This window comes from Lates calcarifer, linkage group LG7_2 (genome assembly GCF_001640805.2).
Source record: "Lates calcarifer isolate ASB-BC8 linkage group LG7_2, TLL_Latcal_v3, whole genome shotgun sequence".
NCBI lineage: Eukaryota > Metazoa > Chordata > Actinopteri > Centropomidae > Lates > Lates calcarifer.
Genome location: NC_066854.1, coordinates 5,707,270 through 5,735,041, shown reverse-complemented (window position 1 = coordinate 5,735,041; position 27,772 = coordinate 5,707,270). Strand labels below are relative to the sequence as shown.

At 43.0% G+C, this 27,772-nt stretch overlaps 1 protein-coding gene and 1 long non-coding RNA gene across 6 annotated transcripts in view; one reads left to right on the top strand and one right to left on the bottom strand.

Moving 5' to 3' along the window:
* Positions 1-27,576, top strand: part of LOC108892827 (histone deacetylase 4) — a 63,153-nt gene extending 35,577 nt beyond the window's left edge. For all 5 annotated transcript variants that reach the window (XM_018690557.2, XM_018690556.2, XM_018690555.2 and 2 more), the window contains 23 exons: positions 1,346-1,496; positions 2,786-2,909; positions 4,340-4,458; positions 10,784-10,912; positions 11,015-11,124; positions 11,860-11,994; positions 12,099-12,291; positions 13,759-13,982; positions 16,463-16,687; positions 17,158-17,353; positions 18,043-18,176; positions 18,290-18,392; positions 18,491-18,537; positions 18,944-19,051; positions 19,370-19,425; positions 19,725-19,812; positions 19,918-20,037; positions 20,402-20,499; positions 21,332-21,450; positions 21,660-21,793; positions 22,495-22,579; positions 23,220-23,364; positions 24,161-27,576. In XM_018690557.2, coding sequence (XP_018546073.1) covers positions 1,346-1,496; positions 2,786-2,909; positions 4,340-4,458; positions 10,784-10,912; positions 11,015-11,124; positions 11,860-11,994; positions 12,099-12,291; positions 13,759-13,982; positions 16,463-16,687; positions 17,158-17,353; positions 18,043-18,176; positions 18,290-18,392; positions 18,491-18,537; positions 18,944-19,051; positions 19,370-19,425; positions 19,725-19,812; positions 19,918-20,037; positions 20,402-20,499; positions 21,332-21,450; positions 21,660-21,793; positions 22,495-22,579; positions 23,220-23,364; positions 24,161-24,200 — 2,883 coding nt within the window. In that variant the 3' untranslated portion in view covers positions 24,201-27,576. The remainder of the gene's footprint in view (positions 1-1,345; positions 1,497-2,785; positions 2,910-4,339; positions 4,459-10,783; positions 10,913-11,014; positions 11,125-11,859; positions 11,995-12,098; positions 12,292-13,758; positions 13,983-16,462; positions 16,688-17,157; positions 17,354-18,042; positions 18,177-18,289; positions 18,393-18,490; positions 18,538-18,943; positions 19,052-19,369; positions 19,426-19,724; positions 19,813-19,917; positions 20,038-20,401; positions 20,500-21,331; positions 21,451-21,659; positions 21,794-22,494; positions 22,580-23,219; positions 23,365-24,160) is intronic.
* Positions 22,221-24,085, bottom strand: LOC108892894 (uncharacterized). The gene is made up of 3 exons (XR_001962555.2): positions 23,525-24,085; positions 23,119-23,329; positions 22,221-22,554 (listed from the first exon to the last, which is right to left on the bottom strand). It is a non-coding gene; the product is annotated as an uncharacterized LOC108892894 (long non-coding RNA).
* Positions 27,577-27,772: the final 196 nt, after the last annotated feature.

The following is a 27,772-nucleotide window of genomic DNA, read 5'->3' as shown; positions in this document are numbered from 1 at the left end:
AAACACACTGTCACACGCATGCCTAGTTTACTTCCACACACACACACACACACACACACACACACACACTTCTTGCATGTTAACAACAGGAAACTCTCATAAAGTGAAAGATATCCTGAAGCTCTTCAGAGTATTAGTCAAAAGGGAAAAGGGGAAAAGTTTGTGTAGATCTCTGGTCTATAGAGCCACAGGGGTTTTTAGGTGTGTGTGTCTGTGTGTTCATGTGGGTGGGGAGGTTACTTTGAGCCTTTCCCACCCACTCAATCTCCGATCCCCAACCTTGATTGAAAGACAAAAAAAAAAAAGTGATAGAGGCTTCAGGGCTGGAAGCGTTCCAGCCGTAGAGCCGATGTGCTTTTCTCACGAGCCCTGCCTCACCTTCCTCTCACCTTCAGTCACTAATTTATTCGCAGACTCGTCTCAAACGCTTGACTTTGCCCCCTCATGGTAAACATGAGGTCCCAGCTACTGAGCGTCTGTTTGCTGTGTTTAAGAAATCAGAAGTTGATTACACGCAGTTACAGTAACCGATCAAATATTGCCATCGGGTGTGCGATGATAAGGGGGAGATGAGGGCAGAGTGGCGCGTCAGGAAGAGGTCATTATGTGGCTGGCTGAGTGCGAGCGCAGACAGCTTGCCTATTTATCGTATATTACAGCAACATTAAAGAGTAATTGGGACTCTTGATTTGGTGCCTTAGGTCGTCAAAATGCATTAAGGCTCCAGAGAAGGTGAAAGCGTGTTTCACTGTGCATTTGTAGCACTTTAACTGATGCTCTTATCCACAGTGACTCACTGTGAGTTCTGGGTCTCATTCAAGGACACTTCACCATAACCAAAAGGTGTTTTTTGTGAGCAAGTACAGGCTTTTACAGGGATTTTATCTTTGACCTTTCAGTTACAGGACAAACTGTCAGTGTTCCTTCGCCTGAGGAAGACAGATTTTAAAGCATTTAACAGATGCTCTTCTCTCTCTCTTTGCTGGTGTGATGAGGAAGTGAGCAGATTGCATTATGTGTCTTGCTAAAGCCTCATCTCCGTTTAAATTGTTTGTATTTATTTAAGAGCTTAAGCGCGTGGCCTGAGGTTTTTATAGTATTGCAAAGGTTGTATTTTCTGGCTTCAAACACCTGTTGGATGTGATTATTTCACACTGTGACTCAAGGAGACCAGGAGTGGAATGTATATAGCTGCTCACAGATGAGAAAGTAATGAATTGGTTACATCGCAGAACAGAAAACAAGAAGTGACCCTCATGAAGTGACGGTATCTTATATCTCTGAACAAACCTAAAGCTAACATACGAGCTCCTCTCTGACGTGTTTCTGGTGTTTCCTCCCACAGCAGCAACAGGAGCTCCTGGCGCTGAAGCACCAGCAGGAGCTGCTGGAGCACCAGAGGAAGATGGAGAACCACCGTCTGGAGCAGGAGCTGGAGAAGCAGCAGAGGGAGCAGAAACTGCAGCTGCTGAAGAACAAGGAGAGGGGACAAGAGAGTAAGTTGGAATTGGATGTCACAAAAAAAAAACATATCAGGAAATCAGTCAGAATAAGAAGCAGCCACAGCTCCATGTTGTCAGCTTGTAAATAGCATCCAGTTTTTACAGCATTGCCAGTGATAGACAGGTTAGTTTTTGACAGTGTGTTTGGGAGCATCTGCCAGGGGTCTGAACGATCCAAGGCTGGAAACGGCCGTTGAGATCAGCATTCATAGAGTGTGTTTCTGTGCATGCAAGTGTGTGTTTGCATGTCCGTTTATTTCCATTTTACTTGGAGAACCTGTGTATTTACTGTGGTAAACGAGCTGTATTAGCCGGTGGCCTTGGCGGCGGCTAAGCTGAGTTATTACCGCTGCCTGCTGGATGTCTCTCAACAGTTCATTGAAAGAGAGTGGACAGGAGTCCTTGAGAGCAGTTTACACACTATATGGAAAGTGGTTACAGATCGAGGCTGCGTCCATGCGAGTCAAGTGTTTGTGTGTGTGTGAGAGAGAGGGAGAGAGGGACTGCTCAGTGTGTTTGCTCTCACGTGTACCTGCGTGAGTGCGGTTTGTGGTCTCAGTGCCTTCAGTTTTCTCAGTGTTTTGCATCGTTTTCATTTATTTTTCCTGCATTCTTGTCTCAATATCCTTCTCTGGTTGTGATGATCAAGCTCCAACCATTTTAGAAAACCATAGATTTATTATGGGATGAGTTAGGGTGATCTTCAGTATTGATTATTCTGCTCATTATTCTGCAAGTTGATTGATTAATTGTTTGGTGTCTTGGTGACATCTTTATATTGCTTGTTGTGTCCAAACAACAGTTCAAACCCAAATATATTTGATTTACAATAACATAAAACAGAGTATTGGTTAAAGTAGTTGCAGATTGACTTTCTGCCAGTCAAGTAATTGATTAATCAACTAATCGTTAATGCTCTAGATGGGGACATCTCCTGATATTGCACTGCTCTTATTAAGCCTCGAGGAACCAAGAAGACTTTTAATCCAACAAATCAACTTTAAATGGACTGCACCTCTTATTTTAGATTCTGATTTCCATAATTAGTCACCTCAAAGTGCAAGATTATGGTAAAATGAGGCCCAGGGGTTTAAAACGTTTAACACTTAATTGTAAATGTCCCCGGGTGGAATTCAGACAGAGACTTTTGTTGCAAATCATTTCCTATCTCTCTCCTTTCATGTCCTGGAAGCTCTCTACTGTCTATGGTGGGTCAGTGGTGGCTCCATGCGGTGCAGCTGAACTTTGGAAACAAATGTTTACTAAAATGTTTTGTCCATCAGGTGCCGTAGCCAGCACCGAGGTGAAGATGCGTCTCCAGGAGTTTGTCCTGAACAAGAAGAAGGCCCTGGCTCAGCGGAGCCTCAACCAGGGAGGCCTCCCCAACGACGCTCCCTACTGGTACCGGTGAGGAACAGTTGATGCTTGTATAGATGCATATAGATGGAGCTCAGCACAGCAGCTAGTGGTGTGCATTATACAGTAAAGCTGAGACCTCATGGCATGTTTTGACATCCTCACCTGTCTCACATGGAAAAATCGATACCAGCCCTGTCAGTTTGCGAGCTGGAAAACAATTAAATACCCCGGCTGCTTGTCTTGTATTCCTGAATCTCTGTAATGATCGTAAGCAGTAGAATACAGTAGAAGCTATCAGCAGATCATTATAAGTTTGGATGGTAATTCTCTCTCTGACAGCACAGATGAATAATGTATTGGACTGTGTCTTAATCTGTCAGCAAGCTTCCCCTCCTCCTCACCTGCCACACTATATGAGCCTGACTGAGAGATGGATCGAGCAGGGTTATAAAACAAAGATGAGAACACACGTGCACGCTCACGCACGTCCACGTGAGAGCAGGATATTGGAACCTGATGATAGGGACTCTTACCGAAAGCTCGGCCTTGAATGTTTATTGTAGCATCTCTGGAGCCCTTGTGCAGGTGTGTACACTTGCTGTTTCCTCTTCGTCGCCCGTCGCATGCTTTCATTGTGTGCGAGTAACCGTGTAGACTCTGCATGACTGGAAACCCTGGTCATGCAAATCAAAGAAATCATTATGCAAATTGAAACGTCTGTCGTATTTGGGTAAAAGAATCATTCAGGCTCTCAGACATTAATATCAGGTGCTTTTTGAATTAAAGATGGATGAACAAAATTAATCCATTACAACTAAAAGTCCTGCATTCAAAATATAACTTAAGTAAAAGAAATATTATCGGCAAGATGTACACACAAATATTTGACCGTTGTAGCTGAGCACTGGACATAATTTCCACATTATGTTCTCCATGATTATGTTTCACAATAAAAGCACTAAAACTATAAAATGCAAAAACCAAACCAAATAAATATTGTTACATAATCTTGATGTGTGACCCAGTGAAACACCCACAAGTGTTGACTTTCAACAGACGGATACAAAGTGTCTCTTTCCATTTCCTGTCTCCCTCCTTTTCTGTGCCTTTCTCTCCCTAATGTAAATTTTCTCTCCACTCGTTGGACTCTCAGCCCCCTCAGTTTTGGAAGAGATGAGTGTGTGTACATCCGCTCGTCAGGAACATGCATTTGGGCCGAAGCCAGCTCGGCTTAACTTTGCCTACAAACACCACCTTATTCTGTAGGCAGTGAACAGATGGCAGCACATGTCTGCAGCCTTGCCAAGGGATTTGCACGATGCTTTAATCATACAGATCTATGACAGCCATGAAGTTAGTTACTTTGTTGGGATTACTCAGTCAGTCACATGTCCACAGAGTTATCAGTGTTTGGCCTTGTTTCACATGATTCTGTGATATTGATGGCGTCTTTAACGCAGCGTTTGTTTGTTCTATAGCAAAACCCAGCACAGCTCTCTGGACCAGAGCTCGCCTCCACAGACTGGCGTGTCCACCTACAACCACCCTGTGCTGGGCGTCTACAACCCCCGGGATGACTTCCCGCTGCGAAAGACTGGTATATCACACACGCACACTTTCACACACATGCTTACACACTCAGTTTTGGCAGCGCTGAGCTGTCTGTTTGCTCCTATGCAAGCTCACGTTTGGACAGGATTACACTCACACACTCACACACACATTTTGGAACCGTAACGTCCAGTAGCTGCTATGCAGACTCACGTCTAGCATAATTTAGATGGCATCAGAGCTCTGCACCATTAATCACATCCACATTAGGCTGTCAGGGTCTCCCAGCATCCCCCACATGAGAGTGTTAGAGAGCATGTGAGCGTAGGTGGTTCAAGAGTTCAACAGAGTGAGAGAGGTTTTTACCATTTTAGCGCCTGATTTTTTAAAATCAGATTTTAATTGTTCCTTAACCTATGGGGTTGTTTTCAATCAGCTATTGTTCAGCAAATGTCTTAAGAAACCTGAGCTTGGTGCTGATAGTCTTACTAAGAACAAAATTACCTTTTTAGCCAAGATTTAGAGATCGTTGTATATACTCAGCTCAGACTCTTTCAGGATGTTTTAGATTGACTCAGATTCTGGCTGCTCCATCGCTGGACCTGTCTGCTGCCTTTAATTTGTTTGATAATTGCTTATTAAAACTAAGTGGCTCTGATAGATCTTACTTGAGGGTTGTGTCAGTTGGGAACACCTCCTCTTGCAGTGCAACAATTACTTTTGGGGTTCCCCAGGGCTCTATTCTTGGCCCTTTATTGTTTTCAATTTACATGCTACCTCTGGGTCAAGAAATTCACAACTGCAATATTTCTTTTCTCTGTAATGGTGATGAGACACTCACAGTAAACCCATCAGACCTCTCCTCTGTGTACTCACTTATAACTTTGCAGACATCAAGGCAGTAGTTTACTGGTGTTAAATGCTTATAGTCTCTGGTGTTGCAGCACGAAACAAGTAGAGAACATGTTTGACCAGCTCTGCTCCAACTGTGCTTTACAGTTTTTGGCAAACAGAAGGCCAAAAATCTTGGGGTGATTTTTGACTTGAATTTAAATCTCACAAAATATTTTAGTGATGAAACAAATCTGTCGACTCAGGGCTACTTTCCAAGAAATTAATTGACCTCTTTCAGCTAGTACAAAACACAGCTGGCACATTCAGCCAGTTTCTGGTCCAGCTGGGCTTAACACTGCAACAGAAGGTTGTAGCTTTTTGGGTAGTTTTTGACCCAGATTTTCAACACTTTACCAACAACAGCAGTCATCTGTAACTCAGTATTGATAATAAAAATATAAGAGAGAAGAAAGAAAACAAAAAAATCAACTGACTTCTCTCAGCTAGCTGGCAGGGTAATCTCAACATCTTAGAAATTTAAGCACATTTCGTCCAATTATGGCCACTCCACACTGATTACCTGCGTCCTTAGGAGCTGATTTTAAATTTTCCTTTAATTAATTTAACTTTAACTTTCTCGTTTTTTTACTGTGTGTGGTTTATTTTGTGTAATAAACCTAATTGTTCTTTGTTCTTGTTGCTGTAAAGCACTTTGTAAACTTACTTTTGGAAAAGTGCTGCTCAAATAAAGGTTATTAAGGGGCTGCACTTGAGCTGTTGTGCTACTACACAGAGCAGATCCAAGAGTTTAAGAAACAGGGAGTGTGTGTTTTCTCTTTAATGGGTGACAAATCTTGTCAAAAGTCATTACAAGCACTAAAACTCTGGAGAATGCACCACTGGAAAAAAGTTCTCTCATGGTCTGCAATCTAACATTTTCAGGCTTTAGTGCTCAAAGTACAGAAGCCTTTACAGAGTAAAACCAGCTGTTTGCAGTGTGTTTTTGTCAGGTGTGTGTATGTGTACAGCTTTGTGTGTGTGTGTGAAGTGTGAGTGGTGTGTGCGGTGGTGTAGCCGTGAAGCAGCGGTCGTCTTACAGTGCAATTATTCACTTAGCGCGGCGGCAGGCGGCTACAGCCAGCGCTCCAGCCCTGTTGACTCTGAGCCTCCGGGCTGCTGGATACGACAGCAGATAGACCACAGTTGACACTGGCCCACACAGCCACATTCCACCCTGGGAGAGCTGAAGAAGAAGAGGAGGAGAGGGAGGGAGAGAGGGGAAGAAATGAGGAGGAAGAGAAGAGTGAAAGTAGAGGCAGGGAGAGGTGAGAAGGAGGAAGAGGAGGGAGATGAAGAGAGAGGCTTTTGGTGGCTTCACTGACCATTCAAAAAACCTCAACGCTTTTTTTTTTCTTGTCAAGAAAAATACTTGATGCGAGGGATAGAGGGAGTGTCGGCTTTCTTTTTAAAAGCAGGAGAAATGGAAGATGAGAGCAAAGAAAACGAGAGCTGGCAAGCAGGATTTACGCTTAATCCAGCAAGTGGCACAATGATGCCACACTCCCAAAAACTTGCTTCACGCAGAGAAAAGAAAAAAGGCGGGAAGATGGCAGGGGAGTGAAAAGATCGTCCCCGGAGTGTCAGTTTGTCTCTCGATTTCTATAAGGCTGAGGATTGTGCTCGACTGCAGAGGGAGAGGAGAGAACCTGTGCCACCCTGATATTTGCCCACAGCGATGACGTGCTTTGCGGGGTTTACTTATGGTAATGCCAGCTCAGGAGAGGTTAGAGGCTCTTTTATATCACCGCCTGGCCGTAAAGTAGAGGACTGGCACCCAGGGCTCCCAGCAACGGTCAAAGGAAGCAACAGCAGTCTTTTGTGACATTTTAGAGATTTGCTGCAGCTGATACACTCATCCACAGCACAGTTTCATCAATGTGACAACAGAATAAGCTAAAAATTGTTTACAGCACATAATATAAAAGTCTTAAAGTGGCAATCTTCAAGATCACCATGGCAACAGTAAGCACTCCTTGAGCAGCTGGTTTCCGTTTACAGTGCAGCCAAATAAACTCATGATTTTTTAATTATGAAGTCGACCAAAAATAATCACAATCTGATTTTATCCCGCACACATTCAGCAAATGAATGTCGCCCCTGCATTTCTGATCGCGTCACCATCACCGCTAACCTCTGCACATTCAATATCGGTGGAACCTACCACATAAAGAGATAATTGCAGTGTATAAATACAATGAGTGGCTATTGCTTATAATTATGACCTTATGATAATGTTAATTCAAGTTGCGTGACAGGAGAACATGCCTGAAAACCTGGCAGTGTTCAAGATCATGGACTTCTCACATGTACACATTTCAGGGTGAGAGAGCTTAACATGAACATACATTGTGCCTTGTGTGGAGCATGTTCTCACACACACATGAATGCCTCTGAAACATGGAGACAGGGTGGGAAAGTTTGAAACCTTCCGACTCGCGGTACTCTTTGAGAGGCTGAGCAAGGCATACTGTTCATGTCTTTTCACTGATGAGCAAATGTTTTTTTTTTCTTCTCTGTGCCTAACTGGGACAGCCTGTCCTTCGCATGGATACAATGGCACATAGGCAGACTGGTACTGTACAGTGCACAACATCGGTTGATAACCAGACTGTGCTGCTCGCCCCATGAATAGAAAGCACCATGTGGCTGTCTGAATACAGGATGTCACTCACTGAATACACAGCCTTTCACCTCCGTTGTGAGGCCCATTTTAACAGGGCAACAATGCACCATTTGTGCATTGATACCATGTCTGATTGTATATGCTCATGCTTCCCTCAGGCGTATAACAAAACCTTTAATTTTTTATGAAGTAGCTGAAAAAAATACCAGTGATCGGATCATGTGAAGGCTTTGTAGCACTAGGTATGATTTCCAAACATACTCTACAATAATGTTCATGCAAGTCATGTCGTCTCACTCTCCTTGAACTTAGTTAATCTACCAAAATGGGAAAAAAATCTATGTAATGATGAGAAACATGGATCCACTTACAGTCACACAACTGGTACTCACTTTTCCTCCAGAGACGTGGCCTTGTATTTTAGCAGCTGCATTTCTGTAAGCGCCACATTAAGTTGTTTTCTTTTCAGTCCACTCAAAGAGCAGAGAAAGCCTCTTTTCACAAGTATTGACACTTTCTCCATCATTTCACTTGCCTTTGACTGTGCTGTATCTTCGCTGTGATTATTTCGGGTGCTGTCATACTGGATCATTTACCCTTTAAATTTTGTTTTCACTCTGCAAAAACCTAGCGCAACCCATTTTCTTAGTATTCCTCACTAATAGACGCTGTCCTCAGATCTAATTCTGAGAAAGTAGCTCCTCTCATTAGTCTCGGAAGCTGTAAATGATGTTTAGTGGCTTTTTATGTTTTGATAGATCATTTCAAATTGAATTTGTCAGAGAAAGGTCATGATCTTTTGATGTTAAGGCTTCATCATGACAGATACATATAATTAAGCTTTTTCCTCAGAGTATTAAAACTAAATCACTTCAGAAAATCTGATTTCAGGAATCTCTTGAAAATTAGGTTAAGCAAAGAGGACATTCGGCTCATCTTCATGAACTTAGCTTGAGTGGTTAGATAGTGAATAAAGGAGGATTTCTCATATAAAATCCCTTCTATAAACAATAAGCCTTTATTATTTTATTATGAAACCCAAGACCATCTTTTCACTCTCTGTAAATCAGCCATGGACCTCACTGACTCTGCCGCACAAAAGCAGGAAGCAGTAACTACGGTAACAGTGAAGCTGAGAAAAAGGGGTTTGATCTTTGCTAAAATGTAAATGTAATTCATGTAAATGACTGACTTTTTCAATAACTGTGATAAACAGGTTAGGAAATGTTGGTAAATTAGCTTCCTGCAAATTTAACTCAGTGTTTTCATTGGAAATTACACATTTTTTTATGGCATAATGATTTTTGTATGGCTAAATGGATGTCACAAATTTACTGTGTTTTGGCTTTTTTTTGGCTGGTGCGGTCCATTATACCGCACTGACCTAGATTTTTTAAGCTTTTTCAGTTTCGATACATCTCTCCTCATTGTTTCCAAAGATCTAAAAATCTAATTCAGGGACAGGGAACCTCAGAAATCCTGGTTAGAAATAAATTGGCTCCACAAACGCCTGTCAACGTATTAACTGGTTTGCCTCCATCTGGACTGAGCTCTTCCTCCCACTTTGTGTTACTGTACCTTCACACTTCAGAGTTCACACTTCACTCTTTTCCACACATTTATTTTTACCTGACACTTAATGGGAACAAGTTTGAATGTTTCCTAAAAGGAAGTTTGCTTCAGGGGAAAGTGGCTTTTCAGCATTTGTCCCTGTTCCTTCAGTCTTCAAATAAAAGAGAGAGAGTAGCAGATTAATCTGGTTGTGTCATAATCATGGTTAGTTGTGTACCACATTTGGATTTAGCTCTCCCTTGATGATTAGAAATTGGATCATGAATAGTGAAATTATGCAGGGCCGCTGATTGGCAGGGCAAAGTAAACAGAGCATCAGCCTCCTTGGCTGGTGCAAAGGTGACATGCTGTTCCCGTCTCCGTCTCCATTCACAAGTCTATGACAGTGAACACAAAGGACCAAAAGGTTAGGCAATCAGACATGGCTCCCAAATTAGAGCTAATTGCTTTTTAGCCGCGATGTCTTTGGGAAAATGGATCAGAATTTAGCTTGTTCAGAAAGCATCTAAATATGAGGCAGGAATCACAGTAGATGAATAGCAGCATGTAACAAGTTCAGCAGAGAGAGGTTTCATAACAGAGCAGCTCTGTGGAAGACACTCCATGACAGATCAATGTGAGCAGCTCCCAGTTTAAGCTGGAAGCCTGTGAGACTGTAGCTCAGGTAACTCTCCCACCCTTTTTGATTGATTTGTCCAAAGCTGCACAGCCGGCAGTTATCTGTTTAACATCACAGACGCTGACAGGGGTGTTGGTGTCTGAGCTGGAGTTGGCATGAAGAACAAAAATGGCACCGTTTGAGGAAGTAGAAGCAGATAAAGACGCTGTAGTTTTAATAGTTTAATGAAACAACGCAGCTCAAGAGGAGAAAACTCACAAATTGTCAGAGAACATCAACATCCTCAGTCATTTATTCCCTCAGATAACACGACAGATTTTGACAGTTCCCAGGCTGCAACAAGAACCACTGACACATGTTGTTATAAAGTACAACAGATAAACAGACACGTCAAGACAAGCTGATGGATAAGGAGATAAAGTGAGCTTTAAAAACACCAGGCAGAACATGTGAAAAGATTTTCATAGAGTTCATAGCAGTGATGAAAAGAGTGATATTATGGACCAGTATAACCATTTTAAAGCATTTTCTATCTTGTATTCTCCATTAATGTATTTCTGCTCATCCTAGGATTATAATTGGATTCTACCGAATAGCAGTGTAGCAGCCAGACTGTGAATGAATGAATGAATCAGTCATTTTCTCCCTCCATTCTTCTTCCAGCCTCGGAGCCCAACCTGAAGCTGCGCTCCCGGCTGAAGCAGAAGGTGAGCGAGCGGAGGAGCAGTCCGCTGCTGCGCCGCCGAGACAGCCCCATCACCACCGCCAAGAAACGTTCGCTCGACATGGCAGGTGAGAGAGAGCACACACGCAGCTGTCTCGTGTTCAAAAAAAAACAACAACTATTTTTTATCGTAGGCTGCTGTATTTTCTTGTGACTGTGTGTGTTTTCAGACTCTGCGTGTAGCAGCGCCCCCGGCTCAGGCCCAAGCTCCCCGAATAACAGCTCCAACAACATCCCCAATGAGAACGGCATCACTGTGTCTGTCTCCAACAACACAGAGGTAACACACAAACACACACTCACAGAAAGCAACTAGTCTCTTCAGTGCAGCCTAGGTTTAGACTAATACATGAATTTGCTGATATATTGAGCTGTTCTTGGTCTCACTGAGTGTTGATTGTCTCTTCTAGCTCTCATATAGATATACACAGTTGTGTTTTGTGCAGTTTATACAGTTAATTCTCAAATTTTTAGTTTAATTCCTCTATTTAAGGCAGGTCTGCAGTGTATCTTTCTCACCCAAAACTGGTCATAAACAACTGCAATTTTTTGGCTTTTACCACTGAGAAACGTTTTAGCATCAAGCAACAGCCAAGATGCTGATTTACCTCTCCCCTGCAGAAACTAACATTATTTGGGAAGACTTTGTCATTTTTAACATAAAGCTTTCACAGTGTTTTAAAGTTATGAGTCATGGCACAAATCATGAACTCTAAATCTACACAAACCTAAACTATAAACAAATTATGCAGCCTTTTGCTGTCAGACTAGTTTTGCTCCTTTGTGTGGATGCTGAGCTACAGGTGCTAGTTGTCAACTTTTTAAACTTGGCAGCCTAAAGTATGAACGCAGGCTCTGAGTGAGGGTTGTTCTGGTGATGGGTCTGCAGTGGAGGAGGACAGGCGAGGAGCTGGAAGATGCTATTTGTGGCAGCCATTAGGGCACTCAGGCAATTGTGTGGATGTGTTTTTTTTGCGATGCAAACACAGATAAATCATTTAAATGTGCTTCCCAGGCGTCACTGGCCCAGAGGCTGTGCAGCGGCGCAGAGCGGGGCTCCGTTAACCAGCTGTCCCTCTACACTTCACCATCCTTACCCAACATCACCCTGGGGCTGCCCGCCACTGCCACGGCCACTGCTGCTTCCAATGTAAGGAGGAAGCTGGAGAGATTGCTCGCAGATTGACTGTACGTCTGTGTGAGTCAATTTATTAAAACTCAGCCCTGATATTCGCCTCATCTTTTGCTTTCCAGGTGACCTCGGCCCAGCAGGATGGAGGTCTGCAGCCGGCCCTCTCCCTCAGCCCTCCCTTCCTCTCTGGTGGCCACTTGACCCCCTACCTGGCTGAGGCGGGAGCAGGAACAGGCGGACATGGAGCGCACAGTCCGCTGCTCCAACACATGGTGCTCATGGAGCAGAGTCCGGCACAGAGCCCCCTGGTGACAGGTGAGAGTAATAAAGTTTTACTAAAGCTAATAGTGATTAATAGTGATAAAAGTAGCAATGCTAGCTCTGTTAGCGTTAATAGCTTTGGTAAAATTGATAGTAATGACAGAAAAAGCTACAAAAGCAACTGTGGCTGAAAGTAAAATGATCTGGTTTTGTTCTCTGGTGACACACAAAAACAAAACCATCACCATACTCACAGAGATGTGTGTGTCCATGGTACACTGTGTGCCCCCTCTCACTGACAGACGTCCATTCACTAGCTCAAACTAATGAGCCCCTTTCATATGTCAGCGTATGCTACGAGAGTGTGACATGGTCGCATTGTGCGCCCTTTTCCCATCGGCTCATTCACTGACTGCCACATCGCAGCTATTTTCAGCGGGGCATTAGGAGTGAATGGGCAATGACGCACATACTGTACGCACAAAAAAACGCACAGACAAGGACATGTGCGCACGCCCCCACACACACAGGCCAGGAGAATTTTAACAGCTCAGATACAATGAATTATTTCTCAGTTCAGACGAGGGACAGCCATCAAATAACCCGCACCACAAACTTTCCCTTCTCATACCCTACTTCCTTCTAACTCCGTCTAGCTCCACTATGCCATGTGGTAGCTCTGCAGCTTGAAAACACTCTGGTGATCATTTTCAACCTTCTCAGATCATTTCTCACACTCCACTGTGTCTGTTCTCCTACTTTTCCTCATCGACATGGTGCACTCTAAACTAAGATGTTCACTTTTCCTGGCTCGTATCATCACAATGGAAGAATTGCAGCATGGCAGCACAGATGGTAGTTTTTATTTGGTTCACAAATACATCTGCTAACTAATCTTAGGTCCAACACCAAAAGGAGTGAATCCGGGAACCCATGTGTTGATGTGTGCGCATCATATATTTATCTTATATTAAAGGAATTTAACTTGAAGTCTGCGGTTTTCTGTCATGAACCTCTCCTGACTGGACAACAACACAACCCTCTGCTTCTGATTTTTAATCTGGAAAAACATGGCGGCCGTTCTGGAAATGCCGTCATATTTTTCCCCTAAACTAGCTTACCAAAATAGACCATGCAGTCAAACAACCATGAATCATCATGACACCTAGTCTAAATAGTAGTTTAGAAGGTTCAGGTGCTTTACGCTTAAGTGACATCGGTAGAAATCCCAAGATTCAACAGGCCATGTCACATAAATAGTGCTATCATATCACTGTAAAGTACAAAGCAGAGCCAGATAATACAGCTAGGAATATGAATGTCTTTGTGTTTTAAGTGAACAAACAACATCAAGCACATGGACCATGTCAGACAGTAACAATACATTCACTGTTCTAGTTTTCTTTGGAAGCGAGCTCTTGCCCAGACAAATCTGGAACTGAGCTGGTGTAAGAATCTAATCTGCCGTCTTTGGTTTTGCCTCCTGTCGTGGCTAAACTTCTCCCTCCTCCGTGTTCCCAGGCGTGAGCGGCCTGTCCATGTCGTCAGCGGCGTCCATGGCCAAGCTGCAGCGGCAGCACCGGCCCCTGGGGAGGACCCAGTCGGCCCCGCTGCCCCAGGGGAGCGCCGCCCAGGCCCACGCCCAGGCCCTGGCCCTGCAGCAGCTGGTGGTCCAGCAGCAGCACCAGCAGTTCCTGGAGAAGCACAAGCAGCAGTTCCAGCAGCAGCAGCTCCACCTAAACAAGGTGAGGGGTGGAGACAGTGAGATTCATCTTTTTTTATACTATTTTCCATCCTTTCTTCCACACTCTTTCCACATTTTCTTAGTTCCACTCCTGTTTTTTGTTCATGTTGACATTATTATTGTTATATAACGTTATTAGCAGTTAGGAAAGGCCACATTTCTGAAGTGACATTCAAATAAACTGATAATTAATTAGGCCCATAAGCCACAGTGGGCCTGCACAGGAGCTGTAGTGTAGTTGTTTGTGTAGGCGGCAGCCAATAACACAGCCAATAACGTGTTGTAGCTGTGTATGTGTGTGTGTGCGTGTGTGAAGTCCTTGATTTTATTCAGCCGTTTTCTTTCTCTCTCTGCTTCCACCTCTGTAGTATTTTTGTTTTGCGAGTAGGCGGAGGCAGGTATGGGTTAACATGTATAGCAGCATGTGTGTGTGTGTATGTGTGTGTTTGAGAATGTTTGCGTCCACGTCTCTGTGTGACTGTGGCTGAGACAGTTGCCACGGGCTGCGAGGTAACTGTGCGCTGCCATGGCAACCGAGCGGAAGCCCTCGCCTAATATGGTCAGGGAGGAAGCGAGCAGCCGCTGCTCTGGATGGCTTTACCTATTCGAGCCGAGCACTCGCTGGAGGAGAGGTGGGTGGATGAAACAAGGGATTTCCTCTCCTCCTCCTCCGCCTCCCCCGCCTCTGCTCTGCTCTCTCTCTCTCTCACTCCCTCCATATGTTTCAGAGCTCTCGAGTGGCAGCTTTTCACACAAACATCTCTATAACAGCCTCTGGCTCGCCAAGGACGGATTGTGCAGGAGTTTTGTCAGGAGTGAAATGAAAAATCTCCTCTTCAGGCTTTGTTTTATTCTGAATTGACTTAATAAGAACATAAAAGGCTGAAGAGCTTTTGTGGCTGACTTTTATTTCTTGTCATAAATATTCTAATGCAGTTAGTGGTGAGTAAACAGTCCTGATGAACCGTCCAGCTAGGGATGTACTGATTGGACTTTTTTTTCTTGGTAAGGAAGATACTAAAACTCAGTCACACCAATTCAATACCAAGCTCAAATTTAAAGATATGAAGCTTAGCTTAGCATATAAACTGGAAAGAGCTAGCCTGGCTCTGCCCAAAGGTAACAAAATCTGCCCTCCAGCTCCTCTAAAGCTCACCAGGTAACATGATATATCTGGTTTGTTTAAATGTACAAAAACTGAAGTGTAAAACAATGACAAGTTGTGGTTTTAGAGGAGGTGATACGCCAGACTCATCAGGATCATTCTTGTGTTACCAGGCTGTAACTGTAACTCATAACTTCTTTACTCACACTCAGCTTGTCTAATATGAATAATAATAATAACAAATGACCAGAGCAGAGCATAAATAGTGGATCTGTAAAATTCACTTAGCAGCCAATGTGCTAAGTAACAGCATCACAGCTGATACAAATCTAACAGATCAGTTTTGTACATCACTAACTCCAAATCTTTGGGTTTCATTCAGATGAAATGTGCACCATGAAGATGTCACCATGAGCTCTAGGGAATTGTGACAGACATTTTTTACACTTTTCTTGTATGTGCTGCACTCACTCCAATCAAAGATTGTGATACAAAAACAAATGATGTGAGACTTTTTAGATTGTCTGCAACAGTTTAATCATTTCACTCATTTTTCCTGCACAAATATGATGTATGATATATGAGTTTGAACCAGATGAAAAGGAGGTTTAAGGGAAAGTAGAGCAGAGGAGGGCAGCAGGGTCGGGGTGAAAAATGGGGAGAGTTTGGGGGGGGAAGGTTGTTTGGACGCAAAGAAGACAGTAGAACAGTAGAGCAGAGGAGGAGGAGGGAGGGGGGTGAATGAGAGCTGGTGAATGCTCTGACGTCAATGCTGTCCCTTGGCACCGAGCCAGGGGACCCGGAGGCTTTCAGCTCTGGGAAACAGACACACACACCCCCTCCTACACACACCTGTAGATATATAGTCCTCTCTCTGGAGACTTCTCCTTCTCTCCTTGCATCATAAACACTCGCACACAAGGAGGCGAGTACACTGTGGCCTTGAATGGCAGTTTGAATTGTTCACGTCAGTGACAGACAACTGAATCACTACTCGGTTAACAGCAGGCCCCAGAGTGAGTCGATGAAAAGTGGCACAACGGGGAGTGGGGAATGTCTCTGTCCAACGAGACACATTTTGCCCTGGAGTACAATCGGCAGAGCGGCCACTCACATTCAATTACAACGGATAGGTTTGAAATGAGCAAGACACCAATCTGACTGAGTAATCCAAATTAAGCTTGTTAAAAGAAGAATGCTCCAGAGAAAGGAGTGATTTGCCAGGAATTTGATTCAGAGAAGAGCGTGCCCGTTTGTCTGAGTGTAGCCTCACACGTTAGAGGGGATTTGTCACATCCTGCTGTTTGATTGTGAAATAAATTTCACATGGTAGAATCATCACCCTCCCTCCCTCCCTCATCCTGTGTCCCCTGCAGATGATGGCCAAGCCCAGCGAGTCACCTGTGGGGCGCCAGCACCAGAGCCACCCGGAGGAGACGGAGGAGGAGCTGAGGGAACACCAGGACGGCGGAGTGCTGCCGCCGGGGGTCACCATCAAGCAGGAGCCCCTCGACCCGCAGGAGCTGCAGGAGGAGGCCATGCAGCAGCACAGGGAGAGGGAGCGGGAGAGGCAGGCGGAGCAGGAGCTGCTCTTCAGACAGGTAGAGGAAGAAGGAAAAAAAGTGGGAAAAAAAACTTGAAAAGTGAGACATCTGCCCTAGTTTACAGCTGTAAAACAACGTAGGCTGAGAGAATCAATATGAAGTTTCAGAGAATTGATTCCAACTCTGCTTGGCACTAATGTATTGTAGGTGTTCCTGGGGAAGTCCTGGAGAGGTGAAAACTCAAAAAACAGACACAGAAATGTAATTTGGGCTGTGAAAATGTTGCTCTGTGTCCCATGCCATCCCTGCGATTAAATGCGGAGGGAAAATCGAAACTGCATCATTTGTTTTGGCTGCCATCTTTTGGCCATAAGTTGCACTTGCAATATAAAATAATGTCAATTTAAAGTATTTTTCTTCCCTTTAGTCCTCTAATGTGTTTACATTTTTGGCGTTTCACAGTACAACTTAGCACGACAACTGGAGAATTTATCTTCTTTGTTTGTGTTTTTTGTGCGTGTGAGCAGCAGGCTTTGTTGTTGGAGCAGCAGCGGATTCACCAGCTGAGAAACTACCAGGCCTCCATGGAGGCTGCCGGATTGTCGATCTCCTTCCCGGGACACCGCCCCCTGTCCAGGGCCCAGTCATCCCCAGCCTCGGCTTCCTCTTTTCCGATCAGTGTCCCGGCCCCGGATCCTCCTGTCAAACCTCGATTCACCACAGGTCGGCAACACCGTCCTCTATCTTTGTTGTCCTGTAGCTCATAGTTTTTACTGTACAGCTGTGTTTTCCTGATCCATGTCATTGCCATCGTCTGGTTTGCCTCCATTTGAGAAGTTTTTGGCTTCAAATTTCACCTCCTCCCTACAACACTCAGGGCTGGAGAGAGAGATTTCTATCCAAAAAGCAGGTGAATTGGCTCAAAAACAGCTTAATAGCTCTGCCCTCCATCTGATAGCAGTAATAATTGAGCTAGATGAGTAAGTCTTGGCAAAACCTTTTTCCTCTCTCACTCTTTTCTCATCTCAAACATTTGAAAATACTAAAGGGAGTTAAGGAGGAAATCATTCCTGAGGAAAGAACTAAGCTCCTATCAGCAGCAGACTTTTGTACTGATAAGTGTTACCACATGAAGCTGCTAAATATTTTGACAGTTTCTGCATGCGCCATAGTTGTAGATATTTTTATGACTTTACTCCCACTCAATTCCAAACTGCATAGAAAATTTAGAGGGAAAAAAGTGGCATGAGAATGAGAATATCAGGCTGTAAGATTGTTAGCTAAGAGTTCGTCATTTAGAGACGTAATCTGTGAAGTGCAACAAAAAAATCAGGATTTTCACAATCTGCTGACAGTCTTTAGGCAACTATCTGTATGTTTGAGTGTATGTTTGTGTGTGTGTGTTTCTTCAGGTTTGGTGTACGACTCTTTAATGCAGAAGCATCAGTGTATGTGTGGAAACACCAACAGTCACCCAGAGCACGCAGGGCGCATTCAGAGCATCTGGTCCAGGCTGCAAGAGACTGGACTCAGAGCGCAGTGTGAGGTACGGTAAAAATGGAAAAATATCTCCACGCTGAACATCACAAAAAGTAGTAAACTGCATTTGAGAGTTGTATTCATCTGTGTGTGTGTGTGTGTGTGTGCGTGTGTGTGTAGTGTATCCGTGGGAGGAAGGCCACTCTGGAAGAGCTGCAGACGGTTCACTCTGAAGCCCACGTCCTGCTGTATGGAACCAACCCTCTCCGACAGAAACTTGATTGTAAGTTCACACACACACACACAGCATCAGCAGGACTCACAATCTCATTTTGTATTCACTCAGTGTCTCTAATTTAATGTTCATTTCCTGATCACCAGGTTCAATCACTCCCATGTTTGTACGACTACCGTGTGGAGGGGTCGGGGTGAGTACAGCTGTGTACAGAGTGTTTGCAGCGTGATACAAAACTGACAGTTTCTAAAATTTCTAAAAAGATACAGCTGAAAATATTTGTATGCACAGCACCTTTCAAACACTATCTCCATAAGGGATAGTACATCAGAACATTTCTAAAAGACACATTCACTTAAGAAAGAAAATAAAGACAAAAAATAAAGAAAGCAAAAACACATCAGCAAAAAATATATTAATAACATATAAATAACATTTGTTAACATTAGGAGGATGGGAATGTAAGCCCTGCATCTTTCTCAGCTGGTTTAAGATAACTCTTGGATAACTCATCCATGACTCTGCAGTCTCTTTATTACCTTCTCTGTCTTCCCAAACTGTGGACGTACAGCTCAGGTGTGTGTGTTGTGTGTTTCCAGGTGGACAGCGACACCATTTGGAACGAGGTGCACTCCTCCAGCGCGGCTCGCCTCGCCGTCGGCTCTGTGGTGGAGCTGGTTTTCAAAGTAGCTACAGGAGAGCTGAAGGTAACCGTGGTCACACTCTTATTGTCTCAGTCTCCTCTTTTCTTTCCTCCCATCATCATGAAAAAGAATCTTTCTCATTTGTCTCCCACAGGCTTTGATCATCTTTAAAAGTTGAGGTTTAATGCTCCAGCTGTGCTCCTGTTTCTAAAACAGCTTTTAGTCTGATAGTTTCCCATTCAGAGGCAGCATTTCTAAACATCACAGTCACCCCTCTCTTTGTGTTTGGCTGAATTACAATGTTTTTAGCAGCGGTTCACCACTACTTAGTAAACACAGAGGAAACACTGAGTGGTGATCAGTGCCTGTCTGTCTTTCCAGAATGGTTTTGCTGTGGTCCGCCCCCCTGGACATCACGCAGAGGAGAGCACTCCCATGTAAGGCCACAGCCGTCACCACACTCAGTTGGAGACACTTAATCTATGCACATACAAATACCAGTGTCTGGAATAGAAATTACATAAACCATTGAGTTTATTTGCACATAAAGTACTGAGTGCCTTTCTTCTGCCAGCTGTTTCAAGGACTGCTTTATTTATTTTTCATATCCTGCTCACAACGTGTTTAAAGTGCACTATAAAAACATGAAAATGGAGCAGGGAAGTGCTTTGGCACAGGTTGAATTTCATAACAAACAGGACGACTCAGCCCTCCCTCTGTCTTCTGCTGTTTTCAGGGGTTTCTGCTACTTCAACTCTGTGGCCATCGCAGCCAAACTGCTGCAGCAGAGACTCAGCGTCAACAAGATCCTCATCGTGGACTGGGTCAGTAACCACATCTCTTAATGTGACGCAGTGGGAACGCAGCAGTTAGATTTTATTTGTCTCATGTGTTTCTGATTATATCGTGTGTGTGCTATGCGCCCTCAGGACGTTCACCATGGCAACGGCACCCAGCAAGCCTTCTATGATGACCCTAATGTCCTTTACCTGTCTATTCATCGCTACGACGACGGCAACTTCTTCCCTGGAAGCGGAGCACCTGACGAGGTGAGTGTGTTTGTTACAGATGATTTCAAATAAGTAAAGTACTTAAAATCTATCATTGTAGAGCAATAACTAATGATTAATCGATCAATTACTGAGTCTATGAAATGTCAGAAAATAATGAAGAAAGACCTGTCACAAGTTCCCAGTGTCCAAAGTGTCGACTTCAGAGTACTTGTCTTGTCTGACCAACAATCCAAAATCCAAGCATATTCAGTTTACATTGATATAAATAGAGAGAAAAGCAGCTAATCCTCACATTTCAGAGGCAGGAGCCATTTTACTCGATAAACACATTAAAGTAGTATTAAGTTAATGTGGAGCAGTATTGAAAAACCAACCACCCTACGTGTGTGTCTCTCTGCAGGTGGGCAGCGGTCCTGGAGTCGGGTTTAACGTCAATGTTGCCTTCACCGGAGGCCTCGACCCCCCCATGGGAGATGCAGAGTACCTGGCTGCCTTCAGGTATCAGATAAACTCTCGCCAAGTCACACACAGACAAACTAGCTTTGCTTCAGATGGCAAACCTCAGAGCTACTGTAAGCCAGTTGGTCTTTACAGCTCTAGCCCTAATACTTACTACTCTTCCTACTTTTATACATTACCTTACTTTTTAATACAAACATCATTGTGTAAGTGGAGAGTATGTGGAAAATTTGACAAAAATGCAGGTAACCATTATGAAGCTGGTCCTATGAAAACCATTTACCTCCAAAGCATCAACTTTTAATGATTTAAATAGAAGGACTTTGTCCAGATTTGTAATTGTTTATCAAACTTTATTTAAAGCTTCTCGACCCATAAAAAAACACTTCATTCTTTAGTTTATCTAAAATATTCAAAACAACCAAAACTCAACATGAATTGTTTCAAATAGACAAAGACATTATCTCTTCACCACTGTTAAGTTTGACTGTTTTTCAATTTCTTCTCATTGATTATTGATTAAAAGTCTGGTCTATAAAGTGCCAGGAAATAGTGAAAAATGTTATCAAATGACTTGGTTTGTGCGACCAACCTTTCAGACCTCAAAGATATTCAGTTTCTTGGCTCATAAGACAAATAAAACTGGATAAATGCTCCCTGCTGAGAAGCTGGAACTCAGTAATGTTTGGTATTTTTGCATGAAAAATGATGCAGGAGGAGCCAAGATGGAACCTACTCCTGGGGAAATGTTTGCTGGGTCATAAAGTAGATACTAATGTAATTTTTATTCTGTTTGAGTATCTCCTCTGTTCACATTGAAATATTGGGTGTTACTCTGTATAATCTTTGTGATCCACCCTCCCACCTTCAGGTCAGTGGTGATGCCCATCGCCAATGAGTTTGCCCCAGACATCGTGCTGGTCTCTTCAGGCTTCGACGCTGTGGAAGGACACCCTCCACCTCTGGGCGGCTACACCCTGACGTCCAAATGTGAGTGTGAGATTATCTGAAGTGTGTCTCTTATCTCACACTGCAGCAGCAACTCACCACACAAAGCAAACACATACACCCAAGTTAGGGACTAACAAAAGGTTGGAACTTGTGTGACACCTTCTAAAATGTAAATTAAATTCAGCTGCTGCAGCGTCCCACAGACTCATTTACATACATTCACCTCTTCTCTGTAACCTTTCCTCCAGGTTTTGGCTATCTGACCAGGCAGCTGATGACCCTCGCTGGAGGCCGGGTGGTCCTGGCTCTGGAGGGGGGTCATGACCTCACTGCCATCTGTGACGCCTCCGAGGCCTGCGTGGCCGCCCTGCTCGGCCAGGAGGTAAGGAGGTCACTTTGCCAACACACAAGATCCGAATCCTAATTGACAGTCATTATGCGAAATCAAAGTGTCGACGTCGGAAACAGAATGGATGGAACAAATCAGAGCGTGGTATTCTGGTTGGAAGCCAGACGGCTCCCATCTCATGTGTTGAATCAGGCTCACAAGCCCTTTATTTTTGACCAAGCTGGTGACATGAAGTCATTTTAATAACTAGATATTTCATTTATTTTAATCTCATGTTAATCTGCTGTACTGGAAAGAAAAAAATTATAAAAATATTATATTGTGGTGAGGACAAAGCTGCTCTGATCTCACTAACCCCATGCATATCACTCCAGCTGTAATTTGATCTCCTACTTCTTCCAGATGTGTGATTTAATCTTACAATATATGGTGGCAGTGGTGGAATTAGTAGAGGAAGATATTTAAATGCATCATAAGTTTTTACTTTGTAATATTGATAAGTGACAGATCTTATTTTGAAATCTTGATTTGATAAATTCAGTGTCTCATGGTTAGACATTTCATAACACACAGAGGATAAGGGATGATTCAGTGGGTGAACAAATCAAGTCAGAGGATGAGCTGACAGTGGAATGAACCAGTGTTACATGGTGCATTAGTTCCACTGTCGACCCCTTCTGGAAAGTATTAGAAATGCAGGGTGTTACATGCTTGTGTGTTTTTGTCATGTGCAGCTGGATCCACTGCCAAAGGCCGTCCTCGAGCAGAGGCCCAACCCCAACGCTGTCCGCTCTCTGGAGAAAGTTTTAGAGACTCACAGTGAGTAACATGACACTGACACACACACACACACACTGAGGGACATGGACGTCATGTTCTCTCATAACTCACATTTGTACATTACTACCATTTTGAGCGAGTACTAATAAGAGGCAAGAGTCAAAAGTTACAAAGTGTTGAAAAGATAAAACAAACTAATACAAGCTTAAATTAATGATGTGTCTGAGCACAGAAAATGGTGGTTATAGTTAGAAATATAACACACTGTAAAGAGTGAGTGATTTTAGCAACCTTCTCTAGTTTCCCTACTTATAATATTTCCATCAAACTTAGTAACACTTACCTGACTATGATGTTTTTAACACTCATCTGCCATCACTTTCAATATTTTTCATACTAAAACATCTTAAATCTGCTATATGCTCATGAGAGAAATGTATAATTATTTACCTGTGGGCCCTGTGTACAAACAGAAAATGGCTCTTTTTTACTTTTTTTATCCTTTTTGTCAGTTTGCCTGTAAATTATTTAACACACACACACACCTGGGGAAAACCTCATTCGTCTGAGGATTTTACCTTCAAGCGCAGACCTCCCTCACCCTGCTCCACTTTCTGCTTCATTCATCTCCTCTGTCTCTTTTGTCTTTCATCTTCCACCACCGCCTCCCTCCTCCCAGGTAAGTACTGGCGCTCGGTGCATCGCTACTCGCCGCGGCTGGGGCTTTCCCTGCTGGAGGCCAAACGAGGAGACTCGGAGGAGGCCGAGGCCGTCAGCGCCATGGCCTCTCTGTCCGTGGCCAACACCAACACCATGGATCAGAGGTAAAGTTGCAAAATGTTATATATACTGTAGGTATTGATAAAATAAAGACTGTGGCAGGAAAATAGGAAATAGGATAACAAAATAGTCACATTGCATAATAGAAACATTTTAAAGGATTTTACAAACATTGTTCATGTAGTTTAAGGTTTGGACCCACACCTTTAGCTTTAGTATTTAGTTCAGTTCCTCTTGAAATCCCAAACAAAAGTGTGAGAAAGGTGACACTAGTGAACAGTTACCTTACGTGCTCTATAAACAAATGATGACAGGGTGGGTTGAGTCCCAAGTTCACAAAGGTCTGGAGGTTATCTGCATTCAGAGGCGCTGGATGTAAAATTTTGCTATTGCTACAGAGCCAACATTAGCATTGCCAGCTGTTTACTTAGCAAGAGCTTCAACCATCGTTGAGGTCAGACTGCACACTACACTGACTCAATATTGCAAAGTGGTATTATGGGATAGAATGGAACGGGGCCAGCTGGTTAGCATGCTAACTTCAGTAGAGGTAAAGTGATAGAAATAGAAGCAAAACAAGAGTTAGTATTGGCGTTGCTCTCCACAGGTGGAGAGTAAAGGAATGAAGTTTGACGCTGAACTCAAAATGTTTCATCTAGACTGTCAAGTAAACAGCTGTTAATGCTAACGTTAGCTATGTAGCAGTAGTTGAAACTTACATACAGCACGTTTAAAGAATACCTACACTGCAAGATATCAATTTACAGGAGGTTTGCAGGGAACATGGTGGACAGCCTGAGGTTTAATATCTGTGTATGTGTCTGTCTGTTTTCCCACCAGGCCGGAGGAGGAGCCAATGGAAGAGGAGGAACCACTGTAACGGCGGGAAACACGAGGGTGTCACACTGTTACCATTGACCTCTCCGGAGAACGCCTCTTTGAGCTGCAAAGAGTCTCGACTGATCCCTTCATTTAGTCCCCCTAACCCCACTCACCACGTCAGTCACCTTGATTGGCGGCCCCTCGGCCAAAAACGGGGGAGAGGGGGTGGGCTCAGCCTCAGAGTAGGGAGCCAAACAGGAGACAGAGGACTGAATTGGGAAAAAAAATTTAACCATAACAGCGTTGCTTTGGCAGCACTCGCTCAGAGACACTCATTTTTTTCTGTCAGTCTTCGCACCCACCACGTTAGCCCACAGCGGCTAACCAAGGCAGCGGGCGAGTGTATTTGGAGCTGGGGCGAGATCGGGTCTCATCATAGAAAGGTGTGATAACACTTCTGTGCAGAAACATACGGTGCTTTACACAGCTGCCCTCCGACCACATACAGTATGGACACCAGGGACAGCAGACGTCCCCAGCTGTCGAACGCAGCTCGGGGAATTTCTTTTCTCTTTTCTCAACTATTTTTCCCTACAAAATAAGGGCATCGCGGCAACTGAGATAATATTTTACAAGATGCGTTCACTGTGGACTTTGGTTGGCCGAAGTTTGAGTAGGCTTTTACAAAGATTTGATGGTGAGACTGTCACCTTGCTGGACCAGCCTGTCGTTAACGAGTGAGAGGAGTGCCTTTGGGGAGGGTCCGCTGGATTTCAGGATTGTTCAGGAAAAGATTGCCTTAAGTTAAAAGATTTTTCTCGCCGAGGAGTCGGGGCGCGAGGGAGGGAGACGGGAGGGTTTCAAGTCCTTTTGGGGACGAGAGCGACGAAAATAAAGCAAACAATCTTTCAGCATGTTTACTTGGATCGTGATGAAGACAACATTTATGTCTCTCACAGCCTCTCTTGAAGAGTTACTTTACTTTTGGATGGATCTATTTTTCTGTAAAAAAAGAAAACGCTTTGTAAAGGTAGTTGCCAGCTTCAGTAGAAAAAGGTGCAAACATGGAGACCTTCAAATAAGGAAATTAGATTGAAAACTGTCAAAAAAAGGTTTAGCCTTTTATGTAGCTTCCCTTTAACTGAAGTCATTGCTTTGTAAAACACATAAAGCATGCATTTGAGCAGAGAGACCAGGCATTTTTGCAAGATTTTTGAATGTTATCCAAAAAGAGAAAGCCGAGCAAGAAAAGCCAAAGCATGAGTTTGCATATACAGTAGTACTTTCACTCCACTTAGTCGGCAAGTCGACGAACATTTCTCGTATTGGCCCTTTTCAGATAAGGCGCCCGATACCCAGTTCAATGTTTACTAATTTAATCCTTCACAGAACAAGCGAGCATTTCTTTACATGTGCTGATCGACCTCCCATGCTTTGCCGGTTGGCAACTACCTTGGTTACTAGTGTGAGCTAAACATTAGTCATGTATATTGAATTGAATATATTTTGAGAGGCAGTAATCGAGTATTGCCTGTTTGTATCTACATGTATGATTTCCACATCAAGTTGTCGATTTACAATATCAACAATGTGTTTGGTAAGCGTGTCCACTTTTTATTTTTTATTGTATAAGATTATTTTTCTAACTTTTTTCATCCATAGATTTTGTTCTGTGTTTTTATCCGTTTTCTGGATAGTTATAGGGCTGCCATTCACGTACTTAGTACTATTGTCACCTCTCGTTCAAAACTTTCTTTCTTTCTTGTATTTATCAAAAATAAGGAGCAACACTTTCTTTCTTTCTTTCTTTCTTTCTTTCTTTCTTTCTTTCTTTCTTTCTTTCTTTCTTTCTATGGCTCTCTAAGCCTTTCTGCATTTTCATCAATTGTGTATTTATAACATGTACTGTTTATAGGAGATTTGTATATGGAAAATTTATAAATGTACTCTAACCAATGACAGCTATGATATTGTGAGCGAAAAACAGTATGGTGTATGATATTACTCCATGAACTTAAAAAAAGCAGCATATTTAACTCGTCATCTGCTGCACTGTTTTCAAGTTGCCCTTAACTGGTCACTACATGGCACTGCAATTGACTTTTTAACACCTTCAGAGTAAAACATTTAATCACTTTGTTGCCTAACTGATACATTTTCCTCTTGTGCATGGGTGATATGCACTTACCTTTTGACTGTGACGACATCACGCATCCATTAACAAAAAAAAAGAGAAAAAAGAGGTTTAGAGGCCGTTTTATGTAGCTACTGAAGTTTTCCTCAGGCGGGAAAAGAAAAGAAGGGGACACAGATGTCAGGAAAGTGGGATTTTAAGCAGTTCTGGATGGAAAACATCAGCCCATATCTTTAAAAATCTCTTTCTGAGCATGTGTTGCACTATCACGTTTAAATGTCCATAACATCAGTGTCTTCCTCTTCCCTTTTCCTGCTTGAATCCAAGTGATCTGACATTACCAGTAGATCTAATTCCATTCAAATTAACCCCCATCTGTCAACTGCTTTGTTAAACACCCAATTAAAGACGAATATCATGTTTGTTTTAAGTTGATATCATTTTATAAACTTGTAAAATTTGAGATTAAGTTGATATTTTTCCATGTCTAAAACATTCCACTTGTTACTTGTTTAATTTGGCTTAACATTTTTTTTTATTATTATTATTATTTAAAGATGAATTTGAGGTTTTTTGTAGAAACTTTAATACTTACTCTTTTCCTTTTTTGCCGTCTGCTCGCGCCAACTTTAACTCTTTGCATGGTTTGTGAGTCAGCATGCCTGCTTGTCTATGTAATAAAAATGTATTTGCACAATAGAAGAAGAACACTGGAGGACTTAAAAACGCAAAACCTCCCACGGCAACTCCCCCGCGAGCACCAGGCGGGATGGTTTTTCTTCCTCTCTGGTGTTCAGACGATTCAAAAGACTTTTGTCCAAATGACTCCACTGAGAAACATTTGATATTGTTCTTATTGAATATCGTTTCCAATAAGTGATTTTAACAAGATTCAGCACTTAACAACATGTATGGACTGTGTTTAAGAGAAACGTGCTCTGCCAAACCTCTGCTACATTCACACCTTAAACAGACTCTCCCAAAGAATGTTCCTCTTTTCAAAGATTTGTAAACGGGCACTGCTAACGGTAGAGAAATGACAGGATATCGGTTGTTGAGAAAAAGGTTTGGGAAAAAAGGGCATCATCGTTTGATTGTCACACCCACCTCGGCCAGTTCTATATATATATAACCACTGTGGCTCAAGAGCAATTCTTGGTTTACATGTAAATGGATTAAAAAGTTATTTTTTGTTTGTTGTTTGTCTCTATTGATGAAAAATGTTATCTTTCTTTGGGACCTACGCTTTGGACATTTCATCTCTGACATCATCTATAAAATATATTTCTGAAAAATACAAGTATCTGTGGTTGTATTGGCTTTTTTCTTTGCATACATAAAAGCTGCCCAGGGGTTAAAAAAGGTCGTAAACTTTCTGCTTTAATCGCATTAAAAGTGATCACTCAAAGTCCATGTTAGCTCAGTCTAACTGTGTAAATAATCATCAGCGCTGATTGTAGTGGAATTCCTGACATTTATGTAAACAGACTACAACA